Source organism: Corvus brachyrhynchos, unplaced genomic scaffold (genome assembly GCF_000691975.1).
Source record: "Corvus brachyrhynchos isolate BGI_N302 unplaced genomic scaffold, ASM69197v1 scaffold44, whole genome shotgun sequence".
NCBI lineage: Eukaryota > Metazoa > Chordata > Aves > Passeriformes > Corvidae > Corvus > Corvus brachyrhynchos.
The window spans coordinates 4,699,795-4,711,732 of NW_008238359.1; the positions used below are offsets into that span (position 1 = coordinate 4,699,795).

General features: G+C 39.5%; 1 protein-coding gene across 15 annotated transcripts in view; it reads left to right on the forward strand.

Moving 5' to 3' along the window:
* DLG2 (discs large MAGUK scaffold protein 2) overlaps window positions 1–11,938 on the forward strand; it is a 1,005,290-nt gene that overhangs the window by 158,712 nt on the left and 834,640 nt on the right. For 11 of the 15 annotated variants that reach the window (XM_017735865.1, XM_017735859.1, XM_017735860.1 and 8 more), the window contains one exon: window positions 8,861–8,935. The exons of the other annotated variants lie outside the window; for them this stretch is intronic. In XM_017735865.1, the coding sequence (XP_017591354.1) occupies window positions 8,861–8,935 (75 nt within the window). The remainder of the gene's footprint in view (window positions 1–8,860; window positions 8,936–11,938) is intronic. 15 annotated transcript variants of the gene reach the window in all.

Below are 11,938 nucleotides of genomic sequence, written 5' to 3' on the forward strand. Positions count from 1 at the left end.
TTTCAGAACAATTATTATTAAAAAAAATAATAATTCTGGTAAGCATGAATTCTATAGAGCAACAATGTGGTCATTTTTCACCTCAGATCTGTTAATTGTCCTTATTTGAATAGCCATTTTTCTCGTTTATGCAAATAATTGCCATTCTTTGTTTTGAAGAAGTGGATCTTGATGTCAGGGAGTAAATACATCAGGTTTATTTTTCAGATCTTAAGTAATAAAAAGGGAGTAAAGGATAAATGCTTTTTAAACTGCAAAAGATGAAGACTGTTCAAGGAGTTGACATTTTTAACACTTGATCATTAAATTTAGTCTGGAATTTTTGGTATTTTCACAGTATAGAAAAAGACATAAATGTTGTGGTGGAGTGAATGTGCCCTTGTAGATTATGTTCAATGGATCTACAGATCCTGCTTTGAACTCTGCGTGGTAAAAGATGGCATCTAATAAAATTAATTTCTGATATACCTTGCCAAATCTTAAATCCTATTGATGTTTTTTCAGCCAAAGTGTAAAGTATGTTTAAGATAGATTTAAGATATGAATTTGTACAAATTTTTCCTCTTCTTTTTATTTCCTTCATTTTTCCATCCATTTCTGAACACAGGACTGCAGAAATGCTGAATCAGTCAAGGACAGCTTCTTATGGTTGTCCCGGTTTATTTTAATTGATCATGTTCCCAGCATAGCATCTTTCTTTTACTGTCGTATAAAGCAAGTTAATTTGTGGCATTATTTTATCATTAGGAAGAATTCGGTATAAATTAAAGCTTAGGTTGAGCCTCCATCCCAGTGGGAGCACCAGGAGTTTTTGAAAAGGAAGAACATACCCACTGTGCATCCCAACAGTCAAAGGCAACATGCTGTCCTCTCCTCTAGGTACCAGCTCTCATTCCATCCTTCTGCCTTTTACAGACTTAAGAATACAACGGGAGCTGCCACTGGTGAAAAAGAACATAAATAGCTCTGTGTTGCTCACTGTAACAGGGGCTGCTCCCCTGCAACCCCCAGTTCTTGGTGTTAGGTTGCCTAGGAAAGATGATCAACTTTCACTGGAAAAAAACCCCAAAAGCTAGGCCCTAGTTGCTAGAAAGGAGAGCTCAGAGGTGGCAGCTCTGCAAACTTAAAACCCAGAAGGCCAATGCCAGGGCTAGCTTAAGACCTTCTCTCAGGATAGAGATTTTAAAACTTCCTGGGCACTCTAGGCTAGTGTTTTAGTATCCTTAACATCAGTAATGTCCCTAAGAACTATCAATGTCGGTTGCCACTTGTTTTGGGAGTTGTATTTTGAGGTTTGCTTAAGAGCTAAGATTTCATCACCTGAATGCTTCTGTGTTTTGAGATTACACAAAGAAGAGGCACCACTTAAATAATCCAAATTTATTCAAGAATACTAAGCCACTTGCTTTTTGTGCCTGACTCCTAAGTTCTCAGCACTGCTGAGCACTGGCAGCAGCAGGGTTCCTGTGTCCCAGAACTGTCCCCTCCAGCCTGTAAACCAGGGAACTGGCCTTTAGAACCAGAGAGAACACTCAGCTTGAACTTGGCTTTTTAGCTACAAAAATAAGTTTCTGTCATCAAAATATTGAAAATTCTGCACCATTTACTCCATTTTAGAGATTCTTGTTGTTAGCTTCCAATTAAGTAGAGATTTACACCAGATCAGTCACTACACAGGTCCTACATTTAATTTGTGTCACTGACCCCCGTGGAGCAATGAATTGAAAATGTGATTGTTCACATGACTGGAAAACTAGAAAAAAAATTTGGGGTTTGGGTTTTTTGTAGAGTTAATAAAAGGCTCAGTTCATTCCACCAGTGAAGGAGTTCGGCATTTTGTTTTTATTTTTGTAGGGTTTTTTTATATTCTGTATTAGTCTAGTTTGGAAAATTAACAATCTCTCTTCTTTCATGCCTGTCCATCCAGCACCTTCTCTAAGAATTTAATTCACATGTTTAAAAGAATGAAATAAAGATGGAAGGAAAACTCCCTATTTTGTATTGGTACTGGGGAGAAAAGCAGTAAGCTTGTTTATGTTGTTAACCCATCCTAAAGTTGCATGCGTACAATTCTGAATGACAAGGTTGCCAGGAGCCAGCAACATCTGTCTATCCTATTTTCTTCTGTTCATCCAGCCATACATGTGGAACAGGGCACACCACTGTGTGCACTTTAGGCAAAATTCTGAACAGATGTGTGATCAGAACTCACAATATGCATGATGGTCATGGAAAATAGAAAGTTACAGTGGTCAGTGATAGGACAAACATCTGGCTTATACCCTGGGTGTGGTATCACTTTTCTGTAGGTCTCTCCCACTCCACACACTTATCACCCCACTTTGTAGCATGAAGTTAAGAGTAAAGCAGAGGAGAGCTATAAAACTTGTCTGGCTAGTTCATTTTGAAATTACACTAGGTATTTCATTATAAATCCCTGTTGATAGTGTGCTGTATTAGGGAAATGCAGGAGCCGGTCTTGTGTCCCAGTACACGAGACTGTGGATTTTCCACAGTGAGAAGGAAAACATCATTCAGCATTTAGCCCACAAAGCCGACTCCCCAAACCAACTCAGTTGATTTGGAGGGTTTTTTTAGAACATGGCTGAAAAATGGAAAAGTGTGGATATGGCACCACTGGAGTGTTCCAGCCTCTCTAATTTAGAGTGGCAGCAAAAGCAGTTCTAAGATGCTCTGAGAAGGGCAGAATGGTACATGAGATCAGCTCATCTGCTGGAGGTGAAGAGCAGGGCCACACACTGTGTGCCAGCTGCTGGTCCCACTTTGCAGATGAATCTACTAGATGAATTCAGTTGAATTATTGATTATTGGCCCTGATACTAATGCAAATAGCTAATAGTTAGACTATTTATTTATGCTGAGGTGACTTTGTCATAGGCCTGTTGTCCCATCCCTTCTCCCCTGTTCGATTATGTTAATCTGAAAAAAACCTCAATATAGAGATTTAAAAAGGCACATACTTAGAGAATGAGGTTCAATTTGTTTTGTGGGACTTCCTACAAGATAAGATGTATGTGTCTGAGAGGCTGTAGAGTCAGTCCCAAAATTAGGAAATTATAAAGCTCAATATAGATACTGAAGTTAAGCAGTGCCTCAGGTGTTACCAACTAGTATAATCTTACCAAAACTAACAGAGCTGTAGAGAGCTATACTGCATGAGGATTTGATTTAAATTTAGCTAGATATGAAACAAACAAAAAAACCCCACATTTTTGTGTGCCTGCATATTGTTAATAGATCTGGGCAACATTTGTTGATTTTTCTTTCCAAGACTCCAGGCTTTGAAACATTGCAGTTTGGAATCATAAACTGGGTAGCTAAGGTTTTTTTGTGCTGAATTTCCTGGCTATAACAAACTGAAAACAAAGGAAACATAATGATTTTCCCCCCAGAGGTTCACATTTAGCAAAAATCAAGATCTTTTTCTATAATCATTATTAGGTGCTGATGAGCACTTCAAACTGTGGTGTTTTCCTGCCAGACCCTAAAAGTGTAATAGTGCTGAATCCATAAAATTTACATGTAATTTAGTAAAGTCTATTCTGAAGTGGTACTTTAGGACAGCTTTGATGACTATGGGTTGGCTGCTGGCTAAACTGCATGGGCTTAGAAGAGTAGGAAGATCCTTTTCATTGATTACCATTTATCTTAGCTGGAGAACATACTCAGGGATGTTTGGCAGATGGGGAGTGTATCTGAGGATTTATTTCAAATCTTTATTTACCAATGTTAGATTCTGGAACAACTATTGTGAGCCTCTAGCATTTGGATTTTAGACATTATGAATGTAAACTGATGAGACACATGTTGTCTTTTCTAGAAAAATAAAATAATTTGGGGAGGGGGGGGGGGAATCTCCAGAAAATTACACAGAACAAACCAATGTGCACTGCATATGTAATGTCTGGTAATTATATCTTGTCAAAAGCTCAACTTTTTTCTCCTTTATTCTTTAGAAATGTGATAATAGTGCCTTTTCCCTTGTAGTTAATTATAAATTTCAGGAAGAATTAAGACTGTTAAATTCTTCTTCCCCTCTTCCCCCTCCCTTGGTCTCTATGGCAGCAGCAAGAATGAAAGTGAATTACTTTGATCTCCATTTCTGGGTGACATTTCGTTTCTTCCAAGCACTGACCTTGTTTCGTGCAACTGAAATTTTCAATAGATTTCATTAGATTATAATTTGGTGATTTTAGAGAGATGTCTTTATTGAGACTGGTTATGAGCTATGAAAGGAGAAGCATGATTTTTTTTCCATAAATCTATGAAGAGCTCTATAAACTGAGAGCAGGAAATGTTCAATTAACAGCTCAGGCAGATATGGCTGGGGCTTGATACTGTACAGCAATGGAGAGCTGCAGAGGTGAGGCAAGGTGGAAGACACTGAGCAAGAGAAAGGAAACAACAGAGCTTGATGCTACCTCAATTAATAATAGTGCTGCTTAATGATAGCAGAGCTATGCACCCTTAGCAGGTCCTTTTCCTGATATTTGGAGGACCTGAGTGGAGGTGGGAAGATAATTTCCCGGTGCCAAGGTGAGCTTCATTTTTATGCATTTCACGTTGCTGGAAAAGCAGAAAAGATCTGTCTTGTGGCTCTAATTCTCAACATAAACATGTATTTCTTTTCTGTGTTAATCTGCTTGATACTGCTGTGCAAATTTCCTTCTGTATCCATTCACCTGATGCAAGACTTCTGGAAAATGAGAAGATATGTGCAGTCAAGGAGAACAGAATGGTTATTTATGGGTGAATCATTAGACCAGGGGTATGGCCTGGTATATTATTATATTTTGCTCAGTCTGAGACCTCCAGTTGAGATCTACAATTTTCATTACTTCAGAGAAGATAATTTTCAAGGATGCGTAGGAGTAGCTGAGAATGTTCCACAGGGATTGACTTCAACCAATGCTTTGCTGCTGGAGACGTCACTCAAGGACTTGTAGACAATTTCTTGTATTTGTATTCCTGGCCATTTCAGTGGATACACATGTAATCTAACCTGTGACTTCTTTTGACTCTGATCAGCAATACCTTCTCTGAGAAAGAATATTAAGTTAGATCTTAGAGAGTACTGCAGTTCAATGAGCACTGAACCTTTATATTCCTAAATATCCTCTCTGGATTTTGTTCCATTTTCCTGTAGAGCTAAGATCTGTCTCTGAATGTGTCTCCAGACACAATTACATTAAGTAATATTTGGCCATCTGAATTAGGTATTGATATTGATCTTTTTTGTATATAAAATCTCTCCCTGCCTATGAGAAAGTGGCAATAAGCTATAGGTGCTTACTCCTAAAGTCATTCAACACAAAAGAGGAATTCTTCCTTGAAATCTTACCCAGAGCTTGCTGAGGTACAACTGCATCTCTGTCACCTGAAACCTCTCTTGTGCAGTGCTACAAAGCTCTCACCTTCCAGTTCAGTATTCAACATGCAGTTGTTTCCCTCTGAAATATTGCAGTGGGCACTGATGCACTACCACTCTGCATTGTGTTAATGCATTTCCAAATACATTATACTGATGTTTGTAAATAGTGCTGGTAGCAGTCAGTTGTTTTAACACCTGACTGAGAAAAGCATGTAAGAAAGAAGCTTGCTTAAGGGTTGCTTGCTAGGAAGGCAGGTGTTGTGCATGGACTCTGAAGGCCTCCAGCCTTGTTTTTTGTTTCCTGAGACTGGTGCCTTTCTGTTTCCTGGTTACCCATGGGGTCTGCATTTCTGGAGGTTTGATAAACCTATAGGTTTGGGAATTACATGTATCAGTGCCTCCAGAGAAGAAACTGCACTGTGTCTAGCTGAATGTGGGGGTAGCATCTCTATCTGACTTTGCTCAACGCTTCATTGCTTCCTGACTGTATCATTGCTATGCAATTTATCAAGCATTTGAAGCATCAACCCAGAAAAAAAGCTATGAATGATGATGAATTCAGCAAAGAGAATGGAATTATTCTTTTGTGTCCCAATGTCTCTTTATACAAAAATTGCACAAGCTGAAGATCTTATTGTGTATTTTGAAGGCTTTGATTTCATTAAGCTTTGATAAAGTCTCTGCCTGGATGGCTGTGTCTGTCACTGCATTGGAGCTGTCTCAAGGGTGAAGCTTAGTGCAGGAGGCCGAGTATCCTCAAAGAAAGGGGGTAAAGCAAGACTGTGGAAGTCACTCATTCATAAGCTACAGAGAAAAAGGCCCTCTCTTTCCATTTAAGATGCAGAAAAATTTTATTGGGACACATTCTCCCAAACAGCAGGATGAGGTGTATTTGCATACCACTATTAGCAAACATGAAAAACAAACCAGAGGCGCTTCTGTCCTCCCTTGAAGGCTGTCTGAAGAAAGACAATTTTAAATGATGGATTTTCATAACTTTTGAGATTTTTAGCTTTTCAGTGTAGTGGTGGACCAAGGTCTATAGTTTTTTTGCTTACCAAACTTGTAAGCTGAGGAAAATGTTAGCAGTAATAATCAAATGGAATTAATTCCTTCTACAGCCTGTTAATATCTGCCAATGTATTTATTCCTATGCTTATTTGTATTGCTTATGCCTGCAGAATACTTTATATAGTGTTAACTTTTTGGCTATTTTTTTTAATTGCCTTTCTCTAGATATGACATGTTGGAGCTTTTTGCTATTAAAAACAACCTGAGCACTTAGGAAGAAAAGTGTTACCAGCAGCTGATATACAACCTTACATCTAAGACCTGTTTCAACTAGGTGAGGGTCTAAGAGAGGAAAGGTATGAAAAGCATTGGTTTTTACACAATACAAAAAGAAGTGATTATTCAAATAAGAAATCAGTGGTAATTTTCAAAAATAATCCAACTCCAAGTCCCCAAAAAGCTGTAGAAGAAAAGTGTTCAGTCCTGGCCCTTGAACTACATGCATTTCTCAGACAGTACCAGTGCAACGTCATGTTGCCAGCACAGTAATTCAAATATCCAGCTGTGCAAGGCCAAACACTGCAGGTCACCCTACATCCCAGAGGAACAACCAGACCAGCTCTTGCCCCGAAAATCTGGGAACTCTATAGAACTGCTGCCTCTGAGCAATTCCCAGTTACTTCTGTCTCTTTGACCTCTGAATATGCACAAGTGCCAGGAGATTCTGGGCCTTGGGACAATTTAGGTATGAATCTCAAATACAAGAGTACTTGAAGAGAATTAGCCCCTCCTGCTATGAGGTCTGGAGCTTTTATTTTGTTAAAGTATCCTCTTAAAAATGTGAGGAGTCTCCTGACAAAGTTATATACATAGTTTCCTCTCTAAGATCAGGCTTTGTAATCAGAAAAATGTTTTCAATCCAAAGCACATTATTAATTTCCTTGCCTTTAACTTGCCTTGGAATAAAGACTGGAAGTGTACAATCGTTAAAGGAAAAAATAATTACTAGTGTTTCATGCAGTCTTTTTAATCAGAATTCATTTATAGTTTTATTATTTTGATAGGATTACATTGTTTGCTCTTGCATTCATCCTTTCCTTACAGGAGATAACACACACCCGCAGGATATTGCTGCCATGATAGCAGTGACTTTTTCAAATCCTTTTAAACAGGACTTTCTAAACTTTCATCTAAAGGTACAATGCTTCTTGCTTGCTAGCTGATTTTCTGAATATTTCTTAAAGTTGTCAAATTGAAAATGTAAAAGATAACCAGTTTTAAGTTTTGGAGAATACAAAGCTTAAACTGATATCTACTTTTTTTCCTTTTTTTTTTTTTTAACTTGTGAAAGTAGTAATGCACTGCTTTACAAATGTTAACTTTTTGGAGATAAAGAACAAAGGACTAGTAGTTCTTAAATTAGGCTCAAAACTGAAAATCGTGTGAAATCTAATCATTAGTGTTTGCAGAGATTGCTCTCCTTTACTCTCAGCATGGGGAAAAGAAAGGTGTAATGTAGTTGTTTGTGATATATCTGGCTTAAATGAAAATAAAAAGAAGAAAGCTTTTTTTCCCATAATACTTCCAGCTTCAGGAAAATACATGGTTACAAGAGTCCTCCAATTCAGGGAGCTAAATAATAATTTGACTCTTATGTGAAATGCTGAGAGTAATGGTGGCAGACACCAGAATTTATTCTGAACTTTTCTTCAGGGACTCTGACCCAATCTGCTGTGCAATTCATTCTGATGGGCTCCCAACCTTGGCTGAAATGTAATTGAATCACAGCAAATGCAAGGGAAATTACAGGAAGATCAGCCTGAAGGCCTGATGGTTGCATCTTGCACTGCCATGTGGAACGTTAGACTTTAAATTAACCCCTCACTCTTTCTGTTCTGCAAAGTTTCAGGGAACTGCAGGAGTCTTGGGTACTTGCTCATGTTCTCCAGGGACCAATCTGGGGAGCAAGCAGAGCATTCTGCTCGGAAAAGAAACATGCCCTAAAAATTTGGGGCATACTTACTCTTCCTAGAAAATAGCCCTGATGGGTGTTTCAGGCTGCATCTATCAATGGTTCAAAGAGGACATCGTGGAAAAATGCAGCCTGTCGTGAAATGGGTGAAAAAAGCCAATCTCTACCTGCTGACTAATGCTCCGCTGTTCTCTGAATGCTCCAGTGTGGAGGGAAGGCAGATGGCAGATGCTTGGGGTTGAGAGTGGATGTATTTTCATCCACATAACCAAGAACTTCAATGGAAAATTAATGGACAACTCATGAGGCCTTTTTGGTCCTGCAAACTGCAGATTATTCTTCCTACATGACAGTGGAAAATGACTTTGTGAGGTGTGCTGCCTCCAAGCAAACTCCTAGATGCTCCCCATGGAATCGAGTCCGTTGCGCCTAGTGATTGCAGCACGTTCTGTGTTGTGTATAATGCCCTTTTCACTTATTTGCAGCAGAGCCATGGCAGATGCCCATCTCACAAATGCTCAGTCGAAACACCTGCCTGGATACCCATTCAGCACTCTACCGTAAGTCTGAGCCTTTTAATACAAAGATTTGAGGGTCTGAATGGTAAGTCTCTGTGCTTGGAGCAGCCCTGGGCGGGGAAATTTTCTGTAATTAATGCATTTGAGAAAGAACAGAAACAAGTCCTAAGTCTAGACCATGCTCCTTGGGAAGCTTAAACTGTTGATGTGTTGGATAGTGGCTTAGCAGTGCTTCTCCAGAAGTTCAGACTCTTCAGGAATTTAATGCATTCAACTTGGAGCAGTGGGGATCAGTGACAAGCATGGTAAAGGGTGATGATGGAGTCCAGCTCAAGGAGTGTGGAGGTACTGTTGATTTCTGTAACTGGGCCCCAGCTGAGTGTGATGACTGGGAGCCATCCAGATGCGGGTGGTGATGCAGGGAAGGGGAGATGCATCTTTTCTTTTCCACATTCTCATGGAAGAAAGACTGATGATTCCAAGTGCTTTACAGACTATTAAGTGGGGAAATTTGCCCAGTATAGGTAACAACAGCTTTTGGGATGATGGATAATGAGTGGAACTTGGTCTGCTGAGGAAATAGAAATTTTATAGGAGATTTCTGCTGTAAATGCTTTCCTCCTCCTGATAATTAGATGACTTCAGTGAGATTTGCTTTTAACTATCAAAGACACAGTAATATTTGAGCAGGAAAAAACCCAATTGCGGTCAAGTTGACAGTGCATTGATTTACATCCTGTCTGAGCATGCATTGTAGATAGAGCCAAATCTTTGGATGCTGGAAGTGAGAGGGCTGACTAACAGAGCTATGATGATTTATTGCAGCTAAGGAGTTGGCAAGATTTTGTTGACATTTTCATTGGCTCTGGACCACAGCATGATGTTGGTCCACAGCTATCAACTTGTCACCTTTTATGAGCAGATGAATGAGAAAAAAATTCAAGTTGTCACTCTCCCTCAGTCTATCTTGCAAGTGGTTGTAAGCTTTGGGGTTTTGGTTGTCTTTATATTATGTTAAAATTATTTATATTATTGTTTATCTGTATGATGAGACCCACTTAAAAATATTGATTGAACAGTTGCGCTAACTAGTTTTTTACCAGATGAGGATCTAGGCCAGTAACTAATTAGAAACTTATTCTACTTGTTAGTTTCCATTCACAGAGGCTTTGGATTGACTTTGTGGTGTGGTTTATGTTGTTTTGTGTTTATATTAAGAGGGTTGCAGCATGAGCACAAGGTATGGTAGTGTGATGCTTTGAAGACTGGAATTGTGCTGGAATTTGTAGCAAGCCAAGAGCAGTTGCACTCAATGCATCTGACTTTTTACACAGTGGCTTTAAATGCCTTGGGTATTTTTTACAATACTTGTTTCTTAAACCATAAAAAATAAAATCCTTTATCTTGAGTATTCTTTGCTTGTCTTTTGTTAGATATCTGTGCATGCATAGCTAATGTATTGTCACAAAAAATGGTAAACGGAGGATTGAACTTCGCTGTCTTGGTTAGCATGAGAAATTGTCTAAGATCAGAATAACTTCAAGTGTTATTATTTTTAAGCCGTTGGAGTGGAAACTTGTTCTGGGACCAATACTAGTTAATATCTTAATCAACAACCTAGACAGTGGGATTGAGTGTACCTCCAGCAAATTTGCAGACAACACCAAGCTGAATGGTGCAGTTGATATGCTGGAGGGAGGAGATGCCATCCAGAGGGACTGTCACAGGCTGGAGAGGTGCACCAATGTGAACCTCATTAAGTTTAACAAGGCCAAGTGCGAGGTGCTGCACCTGGGTCAAGATAATCACCAGTGTCAGCACATACTGTGAGATGTGAGATAAATGAATTGAGAACAGCCCTGAGGAGAAGGAACTGGGTGTACTGGTGGATGAGAAACTGGGCATGAGCTGGCAATGTGCGCTCCCAGCCCAGAAAGCCAGTTGTATGCTGGGCTGCATCCAAATCAATGTGGCCAATAGGGCAAGGGAGGGCATTTTGCCCCTCAGCTCTGCTGTGATGAGACCCCATCTGGAATGCTGCATCCAGCTCTGGGATCCAAGCATAAGAAGGATGTGGACCTGTTGGAACAGGTCTAGAGGGGGCCATGGAAATGGTCAGAGGGCTGGAGCACCTCTCCAGTGAAGACAGGCTGAGAGAGCTGGGTCTGTTCAGCCTGGAGAAGAGAGGGCTTCAGGGGACCTTTTTGTGGCCTTTCCCCATTTAAAGGGGGCTTATAAGGAAGATGGGGACAAACGTTTTAAAAGGATCTGTTATGACAGGACAAGGGGTCGTGTTTTTAAGCTGAAAGAGGGTAGATGTAGATTGAACATAAAAAAAGAATTCTTTACTATGAGGTTGGTGAGGCACTGAAATGGGTTGCCCAGAGAAGCTATGGATGTTCCATGCCTAGAAGTGTTCAGGATTAGGCTGGATGAGACTTCAGGCAACCTGCTCTAGTGAAAGAAGGGCGTTCCTTCCGGTGGCAGAGGTGGGTGGGACTAGATGGTCCTTTAAGGTCTTTTCTAACCCAGACAATTCTGAGTCTGGGTGAAAAAAACCCCCAACTTTCTATTAGAACACAGTTCAACCATTCACTTGGTTGCTATTTTTTTGATTCTAGAGTACAGCATGTGGTCCTTGAGGTAATTGCCTACTTGAAGCTTGTTATTATCTATATTTTTTCTTGATTATAGAAGCTGAATGGAGTGAAGGCAAATAAGTTGTAATTCCCAAGTACCTTCTGCTTCTTCTTTATCAAACAATATTCTATGCAGCCAAACAGATTTTCTGTCTGTCTTATCTGTATCAGATATTTATAGGCACATTTTACTATACTTCAGTAGACTTATTTTCCTGGGAGACTAATGCAGACAGTTGGAGAAAATTAAATCAGACAGAAATTAACTTCTAAGTCGTCAATATTTTTCCCTATCTTTTTTCAGAAGTATTTTTTAACTGACTTGCCTTTATCGCAGAAAAATATCTATGAAACATCAGCATTTTGATAGAAAGCTGATTAATGAAATTAAAACTTTTAGTGACAC